This window comes from Pongo abelii, chromosome 5, assembly GCF_028885655.2.
Source record: "Pongo abelii isolate AG06213 chromosome 5, NHGRI_mPonAbe1-v2.0_pri, whole genome shotgun sequence".
Classification (NCBI taxonomy): Eukaryota; Metazoa; Chordata; class Mammalia; order Primates; family Hominidae; genus Pongo; species Pongo abelii.
This window is the reverse complement of record NC_071990.2, coordinates 80969308-80993914: the sequence shown is the minus strand read 5'-3', so window position 1 is coordinate 80993914 and position 24607 is coordinate 80969308. Positions and strand designations below refer to the sequence as shown.

The 24607-nt window shown below is 33.7% G+C and overlaps 1 protein-coding gene across 6 annotated transcripts in view; it reads right to left on the bottom strand.

The window, feature by feature from the left end:
* The window catches only part of BCKDHB (branched chain keto acid dehydrogenase E1 subunit beta), a 239714-nt gene that overhangs the window by 59641 nt on the left and 155466 nt on the right, over positions 1-24607 (bottom strand). For 5 of the 6 annotated variants that reach the window (XM_063724679.1, XM_024247917.3, XM_054556883.2 and 2 more), the window contains 1 exon segment: positions 15245-15331. In XM_063724679.1, the coding sequence (XP_063580749.1) occupies positions 15245-15331 (87 nt within the window). 6 annotated transcript variants of the gene reach the window in all.

The following is a 24607-nucleotide window of genomic DNA, read 5'->3' as shown; positions in this document are numbered from 1 at the left end:
ATAATTATATTTTATCTTCATTTTGTGCATAATACTAACTACTAACACCCAATTTGGAAAAAAAAAAAGCTTTTAAGTTATTTAGGAATCACTGATATTATCAAACTACTGAGGATTATTTAATTTCCAACACAACAAATTGTAAGTCATTCAATGATTCTCAAGTAGTTTGTCACTAACTAAGAATAAATTATAGAAGTGAACAAGAAGCAGTAGCTACTGGTGAAGAAACTTCAAATTTTTCTTTGACATTGAAAGGAGTTAACCAGCTTGCTTTAGGCACAAAGTAAGGGAAGCGTCCCCGGCAAACCTCTGACCCATGTTTTATGCAGATAAGGGAACGTGCACAGGGGGCTCGTCTAAACACGCCCTCAGCAGACTAAGTGCCCACATGCGTCCAGGGGGAATGGGGTGGAGTCACCAGGAATTCGCACCTTATACAAACAGGGAATCCAGCCCCATCAAGCTTTTATATAAAAGCCCTTGTATTCAAAACTGGAAAGGAACAACCAGGAACCTGCTTTACAGGACCCATCTCTTTGCTGAGAACTTTCCTTTTGCTTAATAAATTCTATTCCACTCACTCTCTGGTGTCTGCATGCCTAATTTTTCCTGATTGGGAGACAAGAACCTGGACCCTAGCTGAGCTAAAAGAGCAAAAATCCTGTATCAACATTACATTTAACAAAAAATCACTGAACCAAGGAATAGCATTTATGTTCTTGATCTTTTTTAAAGTTCTCAGACATTAAGAAGCCTAAATTTGATTTAGAAAAATTGCTATACAGTCCTAACTCCATTATCACTAATCTCTTAAATTTTAATTGCATACTATGGTGGCTGACATATTCCCATTAAGTAGCATGAAAACTATGTAAGAACATCCTGGTTTACATCAAACAACCTCACTTCATGTCTGTTGTCCCACTACAGAAGACAAAGTATATGGTCATCATTATTCCATTACCAGCTTGGGATCTCTCTGACTCTATGCAAGCTTCCTATTTAGGCAAGTAAATAAGAATTTAGGAGCTTGGTGGAAAAGAGAACAATGTTTTTAACAGTTGGATCAACAACAAGTGGGTCTAATTTACCCACTCCCTACCAGTTCACCTCCCTTTGGCCTGACATGGAAGCTGAAACTATGGTCACTTACTGTATATTTCTGGACATTTCTTCTTGAAAGAAAATTATTGTAATATAGATGCCAGCTCTACTTAATAGACAGATGACCAAAGACTGATGAACACCAATGCAAATGTAATAAAATCACACTTAAGTGCTTGCCTTGTATATGTCATAAAAAGATAAATCTAAGTAATCATACTCTACTTCTGTGACACCAAAAAATAAACTTTTACTAATGAAAACCTTTGCTAATAACAAAGGGCTTCAGACTCTATCTATGAAACATTTATCAATTTAAAAATGCTGTACTGCTGGTTTCATAGTTGAAAGGCAAAAAACTTTCAACGAACCAGTACCTGAGAAGCCCATCTATCCTCCTCATTAAATCAAAGCAATTATCCATATGTGTATAATAAGGAATTCTACCCTCTCAGAAGACATTAACTTAAGGCTAAGAGTTTGTCCCCAAGGAAAATAATTCAATAGCTGGTAGTCAGTAAGCCAAGCCTCTGGTTCTAAAGGAATCTTTTAACTTATATAATGTGAAGCTGATGTTAAAGATAATGCTGCTTTACATTATTAACTAAATGTCTTCATCAGTAAACAAAATATTTTGTCCCAATTTTGAGTAACAAGGCAAGTAGTAAGAAAAGTCATACAAATGAATGTTTAAGTACTTAGCAAATCTCTTCAAATAGCATAACCAGCATTTCAAAATAAGACATTTGTTCCAAAGAGAAAAATTAAAATTGGGTTTACTCTAAGGAGAAATTGTTTTTAAATGTTTTTTCTAATTCCCACTCATTTTTTTCCTTAGTTTATATTTGAAGAACATCTTTCTTAATTATGTATTGTACTGATCGCCCAAATATCCTCTAGTAGCATCAGTAAAGCTACAGTAAGCTATGATATCCTTGGAGAAAATTAACAGCATAAGCAGAAAATTCATATATCACACCTCATTTAATTACACTGTTTAAAAAAGTATCAATTTAAAAAGTTAATTCATATATTCTTTAGGTTGAAAAGTTAATGTAGGGAGAATCAACATCCCTTACTACACACACACATACATACACACACATAGAGACACACTTATCCCTTATACTGATAGAAGATCCACTTTACAAATGCTTTTCGAATGGTATTAAGCAATTTCATAGTATTTTTAATGAGTATCATCTTTGATCAACCCCACGGAAGGAAAAAAAGATTTGCCTACATCAAACCTCATTCCCTTACTTTCATCTAATATTACAGGATACTTCTATTTTAGTCTACTAGGATGGAGAAAGCTTTCATAAGCACAAACTACCCAAAATAATGCTTAGTTTACCCATGGTGACAAAAAATATTATAGTTTTGCTGCAAAGGTCCACATGCTCATAAGACTGGCATGGAGGACACTGTCTAGAAAGTTGTTTGTTTGTTTTTTAAAGGCAGAAAGGAAGAGCAGCAAGAGGGCAGGCAGAAAGGAGAAAAGATACTGTGGTTCTCTGAACAGATATAAGAGTATCCATGCTTACTACCAGAAGGATTTAGCCATGCTACTGTGGCTCCCATGACTCAGCACAGATATAGGTTAGTAAAGGTCCTATTTTTATAAAGTACATGGGTTTTATTAAAATGGAAACTGCATTTAATTTATTAGGTAAATTGATAACAGAATACATAATTAGGCATTCCATCATATTAGAAGACTATTTTATCAACATTTATGCAGTACTTCATTATTTTAATGTACTTGAACTGTGTATTGGAACTGCCACAGAAAAGCTGGTTTTAATAAAATTTAGAATTGTGTGATGTTGGAATATTACTCACAAAATACTCTCAAGTTGTTCAGCTATGCACACTTAGGTAGAAATCTATGCCCAGAAAAGTTCATGGTTAAAAAATAAGGCATAAATTTTGTGTCAGAGTGCAGAGGCAGGAGATTCTTCAGTAATGAGCTGAAAAGGCAAGATTAAGTTTCAATTTTTTTAACTGCTAATATAAATTTGAGTTAACCATTGCTATTAGAAAAAAGACTAGCAGAACAAGAAGAAAAATGCAACACTTAAAAATACAAGCCATCTCAGAGAAAACATTGTCTGAGTGGTTCTGAAAGCACCTAATAATACAGGCATGGTGACTATTTTATGCTATTGCTTTTTGAAGCCCAGAATTTAAATCAATCCAGAAAAGAAATGAAAATGTGTTACAATTAAGAGAGCAAACTAATCCTATCAAAAGACAGGAAATAATGAGGACTTGTTTTAAGCAATGGCACAATTACAAATGTGGATGATACAAATGTCACCTTAAGGCATTTTTAAAAACAAATATTTAGCTCCCCTTTAAAGAATAGTCATGAATTATATCTTTTTCAGCTGATAATTTTGATAAAGACAAATAGACTCTTTGTGCCATCTGAAATATAAACTGTCTTAAACAGCAAATGTCATTATCTGATCCTCTAAAGGATTAAAACAAAAAAGTTATGTCTCTTCAAATGAATCAAGAAGTAAAAATAAAGTCACTTCTTTAACTTGAAAGAAAATGATCAAACATTCAAGATTTTCCAATCAAATGGAAATTTTCAGATATCTTGAAGACTCACATTAATACTGATAGATTTGAAAAATCAAAACAATGATCAACTAGATGATTTCTGCTTTTAACCTTCATTTTCAACTTCTTGTTTTTGCAGTAAGTGCTGATTTTAACTTGTCTTAATTTTCACAAGTGTTTAACTTCAAATTGAGGAGAAAATGCGTTAGCAGTAGTGAATCTCTATTTTAATGTCTATTTTAAACTCGACTATATTTTGGTGAACTGTGAACTCATTCATGAAAATAGATAATGGCCCTCATAACAAAACACAAACTGATTTGATCTGTAAGTTTAATTACCCTAAATTACCAAACCAAAATGAGCTATCAACATCACCAACATTATTGACTACAAAGGGCATGACAAAATGAGAAATTTAGTTCTGTCTCCAGGAGGCAGACCCATCCTGTTACTGATTGTGAATACAATGCTGACGAAACATGGCTAACATTTCTTGGCAAATTTAATATGTGTCTTCATTTTTGCCTAAAATGTTGTACAAGGTGGCCAAGAGAGTCAGCCAGGTTATGGATACATTATCTGCTGTCTTTCATGCAGAAAATTTTAAATAACCTTATTGTAGTTAGAAAATTTTGAAGATAAGGCTGTACATTTTAAAATATACATACTGAAATACAATCATTTCATACCAAATAAGACAATAAAATATTTTAAATCCACTATAATTTTCTTTGAGGATACAACCATATTTTCAAGGATCACTTCAATGAATGGAAACTACAACTTTTAAGGTACTAAAAAAACAATGAAAAGGGACCAAGTCATAGAAATCACCGTAACTTTTTAAATAAAGTAATGTTTTCCTTCAGAGAATCTATTTTACTAATTAATAGTCCATTCAGTCTACGAAACTTCATTGGTATATATGTAAATATAAATGTCTTCCTTAGCTTACTGGGGTGAGAAGAGAGAAAGAGTAGGGGAGCTTGGTAGGAATGCACCTTTGAATTCAAGGGGGACTACTTATGACTACAGAAATACCAAGAATTGCATGAGAGAAACTGGGGCACTTACTACTCAGGGAGATGAAATATGATCTTTTTTCTGACTGGCTTAAATCCAGAAAGACTTCAAAAAGAATGATGGCAACTCATGATAAATTTAATACCAAAAAGAGGGATGGGAAATAAGCAGTGAACCCAATGTTAGTATCAATTACATGCTAGTAATGTCAGTTTCAGTGCCATTAACTGATTAATACAGAAAAATTAAATAATCTGAATACCCCAATACAATGCTGCTTTCACTTCTGTAATAAGAGCAATGAATCAAAATATGCCATACCTGTAGAAGACAGACACTAACCTGCGGAAAAACCAAATCTTATGTGGTGAGCTGGCATTGGTTTTAAAATCATCCCACATCACAATTCTGAGTAAGTAACCACCATCACTATGAATGGTAAATCCCAAAACTCAAATGCATATGATAAAGGAATTATGTCAAAATAAGTAATATGAAATCTTTGCAAAACAACTTTATAAGCAAAATGGGTTTTTTTTATTTTAAACAACTAGGAAGATTTAAAAGAATAACCATGTCATTTGAGAGAAACATGTCCTTTGTACGGACATGGACGAAACTGGAAATCATCATTCTCAGTAAACTATCGCAAGGACAAAAAACCAAACACCGCATGTTCTCACTCATAGATGGGAATTGAACAATGAGAACACACGGACACAGGAAGGGGAACATCATACTCTGGGGACTGTTGTGGGGTGGGGGGAAGGGGGAGGGATAGCATTAAGAGATATACCTAATGCTAAATGGTGAGTTAATGGGTGCAGCACACCAGCATGGCACATGTATACATATGTAACTAACCTGCACATTGTGCACATGTACCCTAAAAGTATAATAATAAGAAGAAAAATAAAATAAAATAAAAAAATAAAGCTTTTAATTATTAAAAAAGTGATATGTATGTACATAAAAATGAAGAAACAATTAGAAAATACAAATCAATAAAAGACTTATAGTGCAAGTTTCTTTCCCTATGCCTAGATGTATGTATATATAAAGTTTTTTTTTTTTCTTTTCACAACATTGAGCAAGTAAAGTACCTGTAGGTTTGCATACAGGTGAGTTTTCATTTACTATTTTATTCATACAAATATTACAATGTTATCAACTACTCTTTTAATGATTTTGATAAATCCATAACATTCATCAAGTGGATAAATCATAACTTATTAAAATATATTCCTGTTGTTGTCATTAAGAATGTGTCCGATATTTTCCTATCAAACGAACAGCACTGAGAAGAATACATATTTTTGTGTTTAACTCCTAAGTGAGGATGCCTAGAATTCCTGAATCAAAGGAAATCTACACTTTGAAGAGTCTTGATACACATTCTCAATCTGATATCCTGGAAAAGTGAATCAATTTCTATTAATACATTCACATTCTACATCATCTCAGCAGAAAATAAAATTCATTTTTAAGCAGTCCCACTCTTATAAGTAACAAACAATATTTCATTTTTAAAATTAGCATTTTATCAATAGTAAGTGGCATATTTTTTCATGTTTGCTGGCTATAGTTATAAAACTAATCTGTTTCTGACCCTTTAAATAAAGGCCCTATTAATTTCCGTACTGACATTTAAGAATGCTTAATAGAGTACACGTTAGTTCTCTGTCATGTGTTACAACATATTCGCATTTGTCATTGTTTTTAAAATCATGCTTGTTTTTGCCATACAAAAATTTCCATTTTATGCAAATATATTTCTCTGTAACAGTATGATTGAGTATGCTGCCTTTTAATTTTCTGATTAAAAATGTCTTACCCATCCCAATATAAGCTATTTTCTACCTTTTTCTTTTAGATTTAGTGGTTTTCTTTTTTTTTTCTAAGTTCATTTAGAGTTTATTAGGAAAAGGGAAAAAAGAGGTCAGGTTTGATAGATGTTTAAAAACTGACTGCTAGATGGTTTGGAGGGGAAGGGAGAGAATGAGGACAGGGAGAGGGGCAAGGAGGAGAGGGAGAAGACAAGGAGGCTGCCAGGGAGGACTGCAAATTGAGGAAATGGCATTCTATGCCAAGTGAATAGCATTAAGAGATCAAACCTAGCTCTAACTACTTCATTCCTCTCCTTTCCTTGAAAGTCAAGTTTCTTGAAATGGTAGTCTATATTCATTGGTTCAAGTCTTCACTACTTACTCACTCACCAGTCTAAATGTTGTCTGGCTTCCTGGCCACCCTTCTGTTTTCATCAGTCACCAGTGTCTTCCAGTTGCTACATGCAAGGTAGACCATTAGTCTTTAGCTGTCTTAAATTCTGGAAGCATTTAATATTCTTGGCCATATATGCTATTGTCAAACTCTTCCGCGCTTGTCTCCTGTAATGGCTCTCTCCTACTCCCTTCCTTTTCTGAAGCCACTCCCTCTCACTCTGCTTCATAACTTCCTTTCTTTCTCTTAAATGTTGGTGTGCCTTCTTCTTCAACCCAGGCAGCTTCTTCTTCAGAAACTTTCCCTTCTTAAGATTATCTCTTCCTATGTGACCCTATCTATACCCATGAACTCAGCCATCAGTATATCAGTATAAGAGAATGAATCCTTACCCATTTCCTACACCTTAGATTCTCTCCTGAGCTCCAGAAACACATTTTCATCCCCATTTCAGATACAAATCCAAAATGCACTCATTATCTTACACACACACACACACACACACACGCATAAACCTGTTCTCCAATGATATTCTCCATCTCAGTGAAACTGCACCTCTATTCAAAAATCATCCAACCTAGAAACCAAGCTATGCTTTATTCTTGACTTCTGTATGCCTCTCCCTCATCCACCTCAATCCCCACCCCACTCCTGTCAGTCAGCAAGTCTTTCATTCAGATTCTCTCTCCTACTATCTGAAAAATTCACCTTTCTCTAACCTACTCCCATGTCCTTGGTTTAGAAGACCGTCAAATCTCACCTAGTTTAATCACATACAGTAGTGAGTCACAAGGACAGGAATACATTCTGAGAAATGCATTAAGCAATTTTGTGGTTGTACAAACATCACAGACTATACTTTCACAAACCTAGATGATATGTATTTTTTTATTTATATACATATTTTTTCACATGGAAAACCAAATATCCCAGAACCAGCACTAAATATCAATCATTTCCCATACTTGATCTGCAATGCCCACATCAAGCACCATATTATCAGGTTTCTCTTTATGCTCCACTATGATCTCATGGGACCAACATCTTATATGTGGTCCATTGTAGACCAAAGTGTTGTTTTGCAGTCTGTGACTAGCTTTTTAGCAATTCTCCATCACTTCCTCTCTCACTCCTCCCCAGTGTATCCTCTACACAACTACCTAGGAGTTTTTCTAACTTTTAAATCTATATTAATCTCCTGCTTAAAATTCTTCACTTATATTCCTTTGCCTTAAATAATTATAGTAATATTTTCAGCTCCTACTACTTTCTATTTGCCAAGAGCTCCATAAAGTATATTTTATATATATTATATGAGAAAACTGGAAGTTACATCTATGTGAGCTGGCTTTACTCTGTCATATCTATTTCCTCCACATAAAAACAAATTCCTTAATATTTAACATTCTTTAGGATCTAATTCCTACCTACTGGTCAACCCTTATCTTATGCTACAGCCTCACATGCTAGTCATCAAACACACAAAACCACTTTAATCCCTTCAATAGCAAATCCTTTGCCTAATTCCTTATTCATATAGTTCATTCTGCCCGAAATACCCACCTACCTTCACTCCCAAGTTCATACTTATCCTTCACGAGTTAACTTGGCTGCCACATCTGGGTTAAATGAGCAAGTATTTTATAATCCTATAGTTCTCTGAATATTCCATTCTAACATGTACTATAATTACCTGTTTATCATCTACTTCTTCTAATAAACTCTAAGTGTCTCTAAAACAAGGACACCAATTCTTGGATGAAATGCCCATATTAAGGCTATCCCCAGAATACTGAATAAAGGATGGTTATAAGAAACAATTATCATTCAGGAAATAGCCAGTAGGCCAGTGTGATCTGCATACTGGAGTCAAAAAGGGATGTGAGAAATAACACTGGAAGACTGGTTTGAGTAGATCAGGATCTTGAATGCTGAGATAAATATTTTTTTGCTAGACCCAATGAGGATCCATTGGATGCTTTCAAACAGACAATGCACAAAATTTGATGTGTGTTTTAAGAAAATAATGAATAGTAATTAGACGAGAGGTGAACAGCTGGAGACAAAGATAAGGAGACAGTTTAGGATGGGTCTGGTGGCTCATGCCTGTAATCCCAGCACTTTGGGAGGAAGAGGCGGGAGGATCACTTGAGGTCAGGAGTTCGAGACCAGCCTGACCAACATGGTGAAACCCTGTCTCTACTAGAAATACAAAAAATTAGCTGGGTGTGGCGACAGGTACCTGTAATTACAGCCACTTGGGAGGCTGAGGCAGGAGAATCACTTGAACCCGGGAGGCAGAGGTTGCAGTGAGCCGAGATTGCACCACTGCACTCCAGCCTGGGTGATGGAGCCAGAGCAAGACTGTCTCAAAAAAACAAAACAAAACAAAAAACAAACAAACAAACAAAAAGGAGACAGTTTAAAAGGTCCAGAAAAAGTTGAAGAGAAATAGAGTTCATTTTTATATAAGCTGATTTCCATAAACTAGCAAATAACCATGTGCATATGCCTACCTTTTCTCATTGTTTCACATTCAAATTTTTTCAGATAAATCATTTTATTACACAAATGTTGTATCTCTACCAAAATAAGCATAATGTTGGAATTTTGGGTCTAAAGCTCAACAGGTCAAATCTTTAAAGTTTCAAATTTGAAGGTTTCAAGAGTAATCATGTAAATGGTTGAGACGTCCCAGGAAAGAATGGGGAAAGGCACTTTGGGAGGTCGAGGTGGGTGGATCACAAGGTCAGGAGTTGAAGACCAGCCTGACTAAGATGGTGAAACCCCGTGTCTACTAAAAATACAAAAATTAGCTGGACAGGGTGGCAGGTGCCTGTAATCCCAGCTACTCAGGAGGCTGAGGCAGGGAATTGCTTGAGCCCGGGAGGCGGAGGTTGCAGTGAGCCGAGATTGTGCCACTGCACTCCAGTCTGGGCGACAGAGCGAGACTCCATCTCAAAAAAAAGAATGGGGAAAGGGTTGAAGGTGGAAACTAAACAAGCAAAGGAGAAGATGACATGGAAGCAGACCAGGTGTGGTTAGGGCAAGGAGGAGAACCAACAGAGTATAACATGGATTTAACTACAAACAGTAATGAAGCAGCCCAATCCACAATATATCCCCAGAGTGATTTAGACTTTGGTTCCTATCTGTGGTCACAGAAGCTGTTTACAGAATACTAAACAGGCTTCAGGAAGAAACTACAGTTTTAAAATGCCATCCTATATCCAAACACTCCACATTAAACTGTTTTTCTGATGCTCTGGCTCCATCTTTTAGTATAGAAGTATACTTCTCCTGATTGTTTTATCTGTTGCTATTAGGAAAGGTTTTGCATCACTGGTAAATTTTTTGTTAATTGAGATTATAAAATTGCAGTAAACTACTCATCAAATTACTAATCTGATACTTTTCTCTGATGACAATTTATCAGCACGGAAATTTTAATTAAACATGTTTTCCAGAATGGTAAAAATTCAAGACCCTTTAGGACCTTTTCCCCTCTTTTCAGATTGATATCTTTAAACAAAGTGTTTGGAAATTCAGTAGTAATAAGTTTATAAGAAAAAAATCCTTCTCCATAAACTATACTAACATGAAACACTGAAAAAAGCAAAAATTCCTTTAACTTGAAAATTATTAAAAGTTTTCTTTTACATAATGACTTGTGTAGGCCCTATAAAAATCCTTTGAAACTATTAGAATCTGACAATCTTAAAAAATGTATGTTGGTATCCACAATTTCTGAGTTCTTATGCTAAGAAAAGAGACCGCACAGAAAGGATATAACAATGGTATGGAAACTTACCATCCTCTCCAATTGGACTCTTTATTGCAGACTTATTGCTTCCATATGAATTAAAAAAAAAAAAAAAAAAACTCAAATCTTTAAGCCAACCACATCCCTAAAATTTTTGGCACTCTTTTTAAGCACTGAATCCAAAGCAGGAGAAAAAAACAATAACTTAAAAAAAAATTATCACACAATTCTTATCAGACTCGGGATTTGTTTTTTCATTATGGAGGTGTGTTGGAAATTAATAATAAAGGCTGATTCACAATCCTTAAAAAAATTTACTCTATTTAAACCAGCCAAAATACCATAAATTATTTGGTCTTAATATTTAAATAAATAATAGCTATGTTGAACGTTACATTCTAGAATATATAAATTAATTTGGGGGATATTAAAATAGATGAGGTTAACACTTTTGCACACTGAAGGCTTTCTTAAAAAAACCTGGGGTTACATAAAGCTGAAGAATACAAGCATCAAATAAAATTCATTCATATAATTTTCTGAAACAATAAAATCTTTGCTTAAAATACACAATAAAAAGAACACTGAATTATCTAAACTCTATAGTCATTGCACTTTTCCACAAATTACGGTGCACAATTCATGACTCCCTAAAAGAAGTATTTTAAGTTATAGTATGTGTCAAGTAAAAGAAAAGAACGAAAAAGTTCCCATACCCTAAAGTGAGAACAGATGGGAATGTAAGATAAGAAGAGACAGTGAAGCTTTAGATGACTGACCAAGAAATCTTCCCCAGAGTGGGGCCAAATATACCAGACCTCAGCTTGCTCTGCCTTCCAGTTAATTTCCAAATTAAATCCAATAGAAATATAAAGCACTTCGTAGATTAGATGCACTGTTTTTTATTTTTGTAATCATTTATTTCTCTCTATATATACGTTTTATGAAGAAACTTTAAATAAATAAGTTTAAAAATTATGTCTAATCAATATAAAGTAGTCTTCTAATCACTTGTGAGTTTACCATTATTTCAAACTAAGACTGTTAACAATAAATTTCTGTAAAATGGTAAAATAAATAGGCTTACAAAAAAAAAGTAGCAGGCATGAAACAAACCTAAGATGTGGGCACTGAATTCCTTGCACGATGAAAGAGCCATCTGCTATAAACTAGAGTTTTATAAATAATGACTCCATCTTATATTCATTCCTTTCATATTTGATCTGTACACTTAAATAAGCTTTAAATAGTAATGCCAACACTGCTTCTTATAAAAAATGTTCCTTTATTTGATATTTAATTTTATATAGCATAATATAATTTTTCTATCTAAAAATACCAATTATAAACTTAAAAGAATACTCTCCATAGTGCTGTATTCTCTTCAATATTTTTTATTTTAATATAGGTAGTAACTTGAACTTTTGAGTAAAACAGCATAGTTCATATTTTCAGGTGTTTTCAGATTTTTATGTATTTAAAAACAATAATTTTACTATTAATATTCATTCTCTTAAAATATTTTAAAAGCAATTTTGTAGGATTAACCACGAGCTTTTAAAAAGCTACCAGATATCTTCTATCAAAAATCGCCTGTGGAGCAAACGTTTTTTTCATTTCCTTTGACATAAAACTTGCATTTGTTGAAACAACAATAACTTCATTATTTTAATGAAAAGTACCCAAATTTATACATCATTCTCATCCACGATTTAAAACATCTTTTCCAAGATAACAATGAAATAGTTGTCCATGTACATTTTCTCTGCTGTCCCAGAAAGTTGGCTTTCAATATCTTAACTCTGTTTTATCTTTTTTAACCTTACAAAATATACCCCAAAAAAGAAATAGAGAAATATGAATCATGCTAAGTGGTGAAAGCAGTTGTACCTCAAACTTAGATGATTTCAGTTTAAACAACCCAAGGCACTGGTAATTTGATACAGGTTTCACTTATAATATGGAACAAGGCTTTCCATAGAGAGGAAGCTCAATACAGCATATTGCATAGTTGAATATCTGCATGAAAGAGTTACTGAAAGGTATATTTTATTACTCAGATTACTCAAAATTATATGGGAAAATTATCGATAAAAAAAGTTTTTCAAGTGTCTAGCTTTTTTTCTAATCTTATCAGTAGATAAAAGCCATAACAGGCAAACATTTATGGATATCATGCTCATTAAATTTTACTAAAATTCATTTTCTATACTTTCTATTTGTGCAAATAAAATCTGAATTAAGCAAAAACACTGTGTACCTTTCAGATTTCTCATATTAATAAATCCAAACTCAAATTATCCAAAATATTAAATATAGTTCCTCCATCAAATATTACACTATTGTCTTAAGTCATTCTGTGGTTAGCTGGTGAATAATTTTGCCATGAACAACAGAACATTTTATAACGGGTCCAAAACTTCTATTATCTTCCTTGTGGAAGGCAGGGGATTTTGAATAAAGAGTGCATGTGCACACACTTAACATTTATTCAAGACTCCTGTCTAATCCCAGATATTCCACTGTCTTTATAAAATGGGTAAGTCACAAACACTCTGGATGACACTCATCTGTAAAAAGAATGCAGTTGGTTTAGATCAATATTTCTCAAACTATAGACTAGGGACACCTGAGGATCAATGAACACATTCCTGGGAGTCTGAGAGTGTTACAAGATGCTTTGTTTTGGTGTCTTCATATTATTATATAAATATGATTATATTCTGATACTCTCATTGACAGTTTTTGCAACTGATAATTATCACATAATTTCAGGATCTTATTTTGATATTATGTTTATGATATTTTATGTTAGTTAGAGTGACTATGTTTAATTCTTAATACACTATTTCTCAAACTGGGATTCACTAATGTATTCTTGGGGCCTGAGAGACATTTTTCCATTAACATGAGACCACATATTATTTAAGACCAAGAGACACTAGATTAGATTATCATTCTAATTCCATTCCAGTCTAAAAAAATGTTGTATTCAATTGCAGTCTACCAATAACTTACAGAGATCAAACTTTAAAAGCACACTTAGAGAAAGCAAACTTCACAAGAGGAGTTATAGTATCTAATTCCAACTATGTTCTACTTGTTTTCCTTTTTTAATTATATGCAATTGAAACTTTTGAGATGTCAATAAGTAGTGAACAAAACACAACAAGGCTGTCAAAGTTTCAATTAGCAACAGCCACTATCCTTTCAAATGGTTTAGTAGACTATATATTAACTGTAAGTCAGAAAATCCAGTTTCTTTTTCCAGTTTTGCCTCTGGCTTGAAATGATTGCCCTAATCTTTGTATTATGCTACTCAATGTATAAAATACACAATAAATACTAGGTACTCATGTTATATAATAATAATCAGTATGTTTTAAATTTTAATTGATATAGTAACTAGGAAAACAACAAATCTACAAAACTCAAACATTTGCTTTTCTTACTATCAGTGACTATATATAAATTGTAAAAATAATTTCGTTTTTGACTATAATTATGGATTACTTTGATCTAGTTTTTAAAACATTTATGTTTAAGTTGGGTTCATCTAATTTACAAATATTTGTAATTTTGCAATTAGCACTTAAGATATTTCATTGGTAAAAATCATTGTTTACTGATTAAACATCTAAAAATAAAAACTTACCATTATCCATATATCACAATTCTATAACAATATAGTAAGCCATATACTCTTAAAGGAATTCCCTATTCATGTATCTTAATAATCAAAGCATCTTCACACCAGTAAAGAGAAGTAAAGTGTTTGCAGACTGCGAAGATATTCTGAATTTAAAAGACATGCACCTTCCATTTAAAATATGGCTACTTAATTTTCAATTTAAAAATTAGGAAGAATGAAACTACCTTAAATTATCTTATACATGTTTATGATATAAATTTGAATACAGGTTTTAGGTAAAACTTGCCAGAAAGAGGTGTATAAAATTTTTTCCTGATATGTGGCATCTTAATGAGCATTTTTTTAAAAAAACACAAGTTTTTAAACAATTTCTAAAGCACTTCCAATACCATAGCATAATTTGAATAACTAAAATAAATAATTTTTAAAATTACTTATTAAATTAAAATTATTGATTTTTGAGAGATTCATTTTTGGAACGTGAAGGCTGTGAAAATCTAAGATCAATTCCACAATCAACCAATTCCATAACAACCTCAAGTCATATAAACAGGGAATGGGAACAGATTCAAATTAAAAAGATTTTTCTTCTTCTGTTAACCTAGCAAATACAAAGTTAATTTAGTAGACTCATTCCAAACTTTCTTCCCATAAAAAATTTTTCAGCTTTTACTATTTTAAGATATCTGTTCTAGAAGATTAATTAGACCATTAACTAACAAACAGAAAGTGTGGTCAGAATAAAAACTGAAAAAAAATTTACTTATCACAGTATATGAAAGCATGCACTACATTTCCATAAAGTGTATGCTTTCACATATTGTGATAAGTAATTTATTTTCTTCTGGAATTGGCGTGTGCAATTGTACAAGCATTGAAATCAGTTCCAAAAGTTATACTACCTGAACTGTAGAGCTGATTTCCGATGCAAAGCCGCCTGTCAAGGGAGCCTCGTGACTGATTAGCAGTCGCCCTGTTTTGATCACAGACTGAAAGAGAAAAGGTAAACCTGATGTTAAAAAGAGTATCTATTTTATGTATATGATGGTAGTTTTAAATCAGTAATAAATGAAAATTATATACATTCAATAAATAGTGTAAAAATCAGTAATTCAATTGTATGCCAATAAGTTACAATTTGCTTTCGCAGGTCAGTCATCTGATTTTTGAACTGTAAAAATTTTTTCAATATGGTTTATAATCCCAGTAGAAAAGAAAAATGAGATTTGTAATTCTATATATGCAATTAAAAATGCATACCCATTATTGTAAGATACGTTTGTGTTATAAACTGAATTGCTGTATTTCATATTTCAATGTTAATATTTTTCTTCATGTTAAAGAGCGAAAGTTTTTTTTTATTCATTTGTTTGCACATAAATAACAACAGCCTTAAGAAATACTGTTTTATGGAAAAGGAAAACACAAAAACAGTATGTGAAAGCTATAGCAAAGGAAAAATTTGGCAGTAAGAAATCCCTGCAAAAGTAAACCCCCTTCGTTAATGTGCTCTAAAATCTGGTTGATGACCACTCTCTATTTTAAGGGTAAAATGTCACAATCAGTACGTATTCTCAATAGTTGTTCAATGTGGTTGTCCACACTGTGCATGATACACTCTATAAAATATTAAATAAAAAAGTATAGCAATAATATCATAGCAGGATGCCAGCTGTGTTGTCAGGTAAAACTATTAAAATCAACAGCAGGTTATTACTTAACATATGTTGAAAAATTATCATAGTACCAAAGAGAAATGGCAGTTTTGTCTTTAGATTTCTAACAATTTAATATCACCTCTAATAAAATCTGCTACTATTTCATAAATATAAAATGAAATTTTCAAGCAAAAATATCTATTGAAATAAAAGATTTCATTCATTCTAGGCAATTATAGTTCAGAATTTAAAAAGTATGCAGCAGTTTCAGCTAGCATATGTTAAACCCCAAGATATGGCCAGTAGCCATGACAAAAATAAGTTACCATATCTACTAGGTAAATAGTGACTTTAGAACATAAAATTTTATGAACACCTTAATGAATACCACTCAAACCCCAGTGAAACGCTAACCTTAGGATATTTGTATTTGGCTTTCTATGACTGTGATTAATTATGCCATTTGTAAGAGTCACAAATTAAATTTCGATGTACCTGTACAAAAATATTCCACAATCACAAAACAACATATGTATTTTCAAAGGGTTTTCTAAAAGATGTCCTGACTTTAAGAATAAACAAAAAAAAAAAAAAAAAGAAGATCTGACAATCAGATCATTCTTTTTTTGTTTTTTTTGAGATGGAGTCTCACTCGGTTGCTCAGGCTGGAGTGCAGTGGCACCATGTCGGCTCACTACAACCTCCGAATCAGACCTCTCTTATAGCTCTGAAACTCAGAACTTGGCCAACATAAAAGTATCTAAGGATAACAGCCAAAATCCATCCAAGCTATCTGGTGCATCTTAAATTTTGAGCAGGTAGAAATAAGAAACTTCTATAAAAATGCTGTTACCCTAAAACCCTACACAACCAAATTGGTCCTTTTTGTCTGAGCTCAGGCCTATCCAAAATCAAATGACAACCTTTAGAATAATCCCTGAAAGTAAACAAGCAACCATGGCAGGTGGCCTATGTATCCTATAGCCTATGCAGATGGTTACAGAGTGGATGGTGAAATCAAGCACAGATGACCAAGGACAAAAGCTTCCAACCTTTGAGGTTGATTCAACATGACTTGTAAGTAGATAAAATTTGGAGCCCTTCTGAGCACTCCTCAGCAGAGGAATGACTAAATAGACCAATATGCACCAACAAAGTAGAGTATTATGCAGCCATGAAAAAGACTAAGGACATGTAAAGACAGCCACGACAAATTAACTGGTAAAATGAGCAAGTTGCAGGATGATATAATCTTACATTTTGTGAAAAACAACCACCACGGCAGTGAGCACACCAAGCAACATATCTTTTCAACATGTACATCGAGCCAACATGTATAAACAGTCCAGAAACTTTCATTCCAAAATATCAAAAATTGTTTCTCCCGAGCAATGCAGTGAAAGAAGTGTAGGAAAGAGACTTTTACTTTTTGCTTTATGTATGTTTAGATCACTGAAAGTATTCTAGTAAGTCTAAAATAAATAAAAATAAAGGGAAAGCCCTTGAATTAGTGCCAAAGATTTAAAAATACATGTTATTTTGTAGTTATAATCTTCTCAAAAAACAATAATGTTTTTGTGATATCTTAGGACTAGCTTCAGAAACAACGGAATCCTGAGATCCAAACTCCAGCAGCAAACAGGCACACTAACAACGCAGGAAGCCAGTCTTCCCATCCCACTCTGTGTGATCTGCTCCAGGTCAGGACCATATCCAGCTCATCACTTGGCCCTCAAAGCCGTTAGATACTCGACAAAATGAGCAATAAACTATTCTCATCAGACAAGTTCAAGTCCTTCAACACCTCTGTATGTGCATTACAAAAATTGTGTGTTCTCAGATGAGGAGTTATGCTGACAGATAGGGAAATAATTCCAGAAATTTCTAAAACGCCAAGAACTAGAGGAAAAATACAATAAAAGTAATCACACTTTGAGTTTGTGGAAATTGCCATTTGTCTACAAACAAGTGGAACAAAAATAGCGCAGCAAGAAGAGAGGAGTCAGAAGTAACAATCACAATCATAAACAATGACTGTCACAAAAATTGCTATGTGCTAGGCTCTGAGCTGAGTATTTTACATTCAATTACTTCACTTAATTTGGAAAGCACATACGATTCATTTTTGCTTCTTAAAAATCATTGCCAATGTCTAAAAGTATTAAAATGTATTATGTCAAAATTCTGAAAATGCAAAAATTTAGAAGACTGATACTTTCAGTCACACTCAATTAGCATATATTGAACTGTCTGAAAACAGTTCAATCATATTGTGAGGTATAGTAGAAATTTGTTATATGCTTTTTATCATTCACAATTTTAACTCGATAAAATTCCTGAAGATTGCTTTTCTATACTACTTTGGAAATTATTAACAACGTTAGTATAGTGAAAATGAGATCATTATAAATCTACGAAACAAGTGAATGTTACTTCTATTCTTTCTATTTTAATTAGATATTCTGATTAAAGTACATATTTTTGTCCCCTTTAATAGGCTTTTAATGTTCACATATCTAGGCAAAATAATATGTAACTGTCAAGAAATTCCCCTAACCATATTTAGCATTTTGATGTACTTAGTAAAAATTAATACAGTATGTTTCAATGGAGATGGCCATTAACCTTTTTAAGATAAATAATTGTAGATACAATGCTAATAATCATTTAAAAAATATTTTCTTCCAAAGAAAATAAATTTTAAAGTTTTTAAATTTTCTTCTGAGATAAATTCATTTCATCACTTGAAACAAATTAAAAGTGTTTAAACAACTTTTCAGGATGAAAGCTGAACCTATCAAAGCCAGGAAAGATCACGTAAGGCTGGATTTGCAAGTATCTACTTCTCCAACTTTTCACCACTAAGTACTGTTCCTGGATTCTGGCCTATGGCAGATGGAGCACCAATGAGTTACGGGTGACAAATGGCATCAGGGAAAGCTAAGCCAATTGAAGATCAGGACTCTGAATAACTCCTCTACCATAAAACAAAAGGACTTTGTTCCCTGCAAAGGAACAAAAGATTTGTTCTAAAAGATTTGTCAAAAAAGCATTAAAAACAGTCCTGAAAGGCTCGCAGTTTTCTCACCACTTCAGTTAGTCATTCCGTCCAACAGAGCACTAGTGGCATACTATCACAATAGGAGCAATCAGAATCCCAACCCTGTACACACAGCATTGCCAAAGGCAGATATATCAAGGCATCCCTGTTCTGCTGGAACCCTGAACTTGTTTCTTGTTTGGCCACTCCATGACTTTTCCCCATTACCCATTTTTTTCTACCCAAACGTCTTTATGAATGACCATAAATTAACCTATGCAGAACGTCTAGCACTGTGCTCTGAACATTGTAGACACTCAAGAAAAGTTAACTAGATAAAAACTCCATTAAAACAAATTGTTTAACTTTATTATGCATGTCCTCTTTTAATTTATTTATGCTATTGCATTCTTAGCACAATCCATTTTTAAGGTAGTTCAGAAGTATATACTTGACCACACCCCAGAATGATTTAATTATGAAGTAGCAGGCTCCAAATTGATGATATTTTAATGTAGTTTTAACAATAAGATATTTGTGGTAATAAGAGAGCTGCTAAGTTATACTCTGTTAAAATGATTGCACAGACTTTGGCTCCCCAAACATTAGACATATGTTTTAGTGAATACAGCCTTTAAAGATTTTAACACAATCCAACCAGGAAAACTGTTAAGTTGTCATTCTAGGAGAATTGATACAGATAGGCAAACCATAAAGCTTCCATATGCTGAAAGTACAACATCGACATTTGAAAAGCAAAACATTATCATCTATCTATATTTTTTATTTTATTTCTTCCTCAAAATCTATAGCAAGATTGTTCTCTTACAGACAACTGAACCTTACCTACACCAAGTACAGCAACTATTCTGTCTGCTGACAAGGTTAAAAAAAGCAGTATTTTGGATAGGCAATTTATAGCCCTTTTAATATTTTCTATCCGAATATAAAGCTAATAAAAAGCAAAAGAAACACCAAAGCTGGTCTGTATCAGTTCCTTCTGAAATCAAGAGAACCTCATATCTGTAATGCATACATATAAGTACAACTAATGGTAAAATCATAGCACATATACTTCATTAATCAAGAACATATTATTTATACAATTTAGAATCATTAAGGATAGGATTTTGATGAACTTCAAATATCAACGCAAATGAATTAGATACATTTTTTGAGATGTTTTCTTGTTTTGTAGCCAAGTGCATGTAACAAGTTAGCCAGAAAAACCTCACAATCAATCACAGGTTAACAAACGTATTAATATATGCCTAGTAATTTGTTAATCAGCATGACCTCCTCCACACATGACTGGACCACTGGCTAGTATTCCGCTGGAGAAATGCCAATGCTAAACAACAACAAAAAAACAGTCCTGAGCTTCAAAGTCTTGAAAACTCCGTCTTGGCAAAGATGTTAGTGAGAGGGTTACACATATTTTAGTACTGTAGGAAAGTGTAAACCAAGAAAAACTAAACTGTAAGGGCTTTATCACCCGTGTGGAAAAAGTACAAAAGGGAACAAGCAGAGCACAAGGACAATTACATGAAGAGCTGAAAAATAAGCAAATAATGTTGACAAAGAAATAAAACATTTGGGAAATTTTTGTACATCCTCACTGGTTCATTTTTTCCTCAATGATTTGTACAATCAGAACTGAAATACTGAAGAACCTAAGAAAACTGCTTTTGCAAAATTAAAAGTGGACATCTTTCTGAAAGCTACTTCAAAATATTTCAGATAAACATGTTCCTGTCAGTTAATGGACCTTACCCTTCCAACTTGCTTTCTAATAGTCCCTCTATGCTCCAGGCATGTCAGTCCCCTTGCAACTCTGAATGTGATCGATGGTTTTCCGCCTCAGACTTCCTTCCCCACATTGGCAGACATTCTATCCCTCCCTCAAGACCCATCTCACACAACTCTTTCTCCCTGGTCCCCCCAACCAGCTGGGCTTTCCCTTATATTAAACCCCATGGTACCTTTCCTCCTTTTTCTTGTCAGATTGTCTACGTGCTAGTAACCATTTCCCAGTAGAATTTCAGGCAGCTGAAAATGCAAAATATTATATGAAACCTAAAACCAGGTTACAAGGGCAAGAATCAAGTACAGTAATAAGGTGAAGGCAGCACACGCTGCTTCAACTCTCTCTCTTAGGAAGACACACGATTTACCTCATAGTACTGCACTGTATAGATATGTCTAATCCTCCAACCTCACTCTAAATTACAAGTTTGAAGACAGAAACTCTTACTTATAATGCCTACTGAAGAACACAGCACATGGCAAATAGATATTACATTGAGCAAATTATGCTCTTTGTATATTAGTAAAAGATAAACAGCTTAAAAAAGGACCTAAGTATCTTTGTTTCTTTGTTTGGAGGAATTTTTTTTCATGGGCCGGGGGTGGTGGTGGTCTCTATACTATCTCCTTCAGCACTCCAAATCATTCAAGAGCATGAAATTCAGAACTATCAAATATTCTGTACCTAACTAGAATACCTAATACATTGTGTATGTGGCCGCTCAATAAATGTTGCTTATATTGATCCCCCCAAAAAGCACACAGACACAGTAATTTACATGAATAACTCTTCAAGACTGGAAGTTTCTGATGCCTTTCATATCTTAGAGGGGACTAGTAATGTTATTAGGATGCTGAAAGAGAAGTCCTAAAACCTAAGCTCTAATCGTTCTAATTGTAATAGAGGACTGCCCTGGGCCAACTTCTCCACCTATTTTTTCCTACTTGAGACTTGTTTTGGAATAAGGAGTTCGCAGCACAATACATGCTTATGTGTACCTTTTTAAACACGCATGATGGTAACAAATACACAAACACTGAGTTGGTACTGAACACAAGTTTCCCATTCCTATTGAAAAAAGGTCACAATGGTGGCAAAGGTATTGTACTGGACTAGAGGACATTTATTAGAGACGTAGTTAAACATGGGTAAATAGTAAATAAATGCTTTCAAAAGTTTTTTGCCCCATTTCCCTGTCAGCTTAAACATCAAACAAAGCATAACCACCTGTAGGCAGCAACATAATTATTTCTGCCAAAACAATATTTCAAAGATTGAAGTAGCTGCTTGTCAGGTTGTTTTTGTATCTTCACTCTTTTCTATCAGTTTTTAAAAACATTTTCATAAACTTATTCCTAATCTCTACCTCAACTCAATCTGTTTCTATGAAGAAAAGAAATTGTAACATGTGATTTGGCTATCAATACTGTCGACTTCCATGTCATAGAATTTTAGAAAACTGTTGAAAAGGTCTACTACAAAGCCAAGTTGTACTTTTGAAACACAATCAGGGTGCTGCATCTTCTACACCTTCTATCCTTAGAAGACTCTTCCTGGCTCTTCCAGGCTTTTTCTTTGGAGTTGGCAATGGCAGGAGGCATTTGGAAGTACCACACAACTAAAGCCTTACTGTAAATATGCTTATGCTCTTCTAATAAATAAAACAGTGAGAGTTCAAGAGCTACTGCACAGTATTTGGCAAATTTAGAACCTGAACCAACCATAAAGACCACTGTCAGTATCATTCCTCTATATTTATCATTCATTAATTCCAGCAGTTTACCTTCATTCAAGTGTTGTTACCATGGTGTTAATACGTATTATATTGTTCTAAGTTTAGCATTCAGGTTATAATTATAAGCTGACTGAAAAATTCCATAAAAACCGTTTTGTTTTCCCATTTTAATCATTTTTAATTGTACAGTTCTGTGGCATTAAGTACATTCACGTGATTATACAACCATCACGACCATCCGTCTCTCGTCCTTATCCATCTTCCCTAGCAAAACTCTGTAGCCATTAAACAATAACTCCTCATTCCCTCTTCCTCCAAGCCCTTGGCGTCATTCTACTTTCTGTCTCTACGAATCCGACTGGTTTAGGAACCTTATATAAATGGGTTCATACAATATTTGTCATTTTGTGACTGCTTTATTTCACGTTGCATAATGTTTTCAAGGTTCATCTATGCTGTATCATGGGTCAAAATTTCCCTCCTTTGAAACTGAGTAATATCCTACTGTATGTATATATCACATTTTGTTTATACATTCATCTATCGATGGATGCTTAAGTTCCTTTTACCTTCTGGCTACTGTGAGTACTGCTGCTATGAGCATAGGTCTACAAATATCTGTTTGACTCCCTGCTTTCACTTCTTTTGTATATATACCCAGAAGTGGAATTGCTGGGTCATGCCATAATTGTTTAATATTTTCAGAAATCATCATAGTAATTTCCACAGAAACTACACCATTTTACATTCCCACCAACAGTGCACAAGAGATGCAATTTCTCCACATCTGTACCAACACTTATTTTCTGTAGTTTTGACAGTAACCACCCCAATGGGAACGAGGTGGTATCTCATTGTGATTGTGATTTGTATTTCCCTAAAAATTAGTGGTGTTGAGCAATTTTCAGGTGCTTAATGGCCACTGGCATATCTTTCTTGGAGAAATGTCTATTTGAGTCCTTTCTCCATTTTTTAATCCCCCTGTTTTATGTTTTGTTGTTGATATAGTGTTTCAAAGGTGCTTAATAGGTCTAATTTCTTAAACTGGTCCCTTTGAGGACTGGAAAGAAAATCTTTTCAGAATATGATATTCCGTATGGAAAAATATATAATCAAATCTCAATTGTTTACCATGTCCTCCTTCCTTAAAAAGCATCACGTTCTGGTTTCCTCACCATCCTCCATTCTGAAAGAGACACAGGGAAAAATTTTCCTGACATCATCAACGTCACACATCCTCTGCCAGACTGCTTAACCATGACAGCACTCCTCTCCTGAAAAATCTTCAATGGTAAATCAGCTAATCAGAATCTTAGAGAAAACTTATACATGGTAACAGCACCTATAATTCACTGCTACAGAAACAAAAGAGACGTTACACACTAGAAAACCTCTGAGCCTCATAGCTTTGCTCCATATTGTGCCAGTAATTTGGAGATAAATAATGCCAACTAAGAAAATTTGAACATTATATTAGTACAAACCAGAAAATCACTTTCATCATCTTATTTATTACATGCACTCTCTCAATTAACTTTTAATGTTGTATAAATTCCAAAGGTCATCAGTTCATTTAAAACAATTTCTTGAACCATATGTGCTAATACTGGGGAAGCAAAGACAAGTTAACTCAGGTCCCTAAAGGGTTGTACTATATATGTTGCCACAATGCCCTAGGGCAAAGCATACCCAAGAAAGAAAGAAATTAATTTAAAGATTATTTTAAGTGATAAGTAACAAGGAAAGGCATGATACTGGTATTAAAAATCAATTTATTTTTGTTAGAAACAAGTTTTTCTAGAATTTTAAATTTCAACTCCTTTGTTCTTTTCTAAAAAAATATTGAAAAATGAATTTTTCTCTTCTTAAAACAACAATTACTAATATCCTCTGCTTTTCAATTCGTAAGTCCCCACTTGGCAAATTTTTCTCAAGTGTTGACAACAGAGGGAAATACTATGTCTGGCCATCATAAGAGTTCTAAAGGGTAGAAACTGACATCATCCCTTGTACTCCCAGCATACC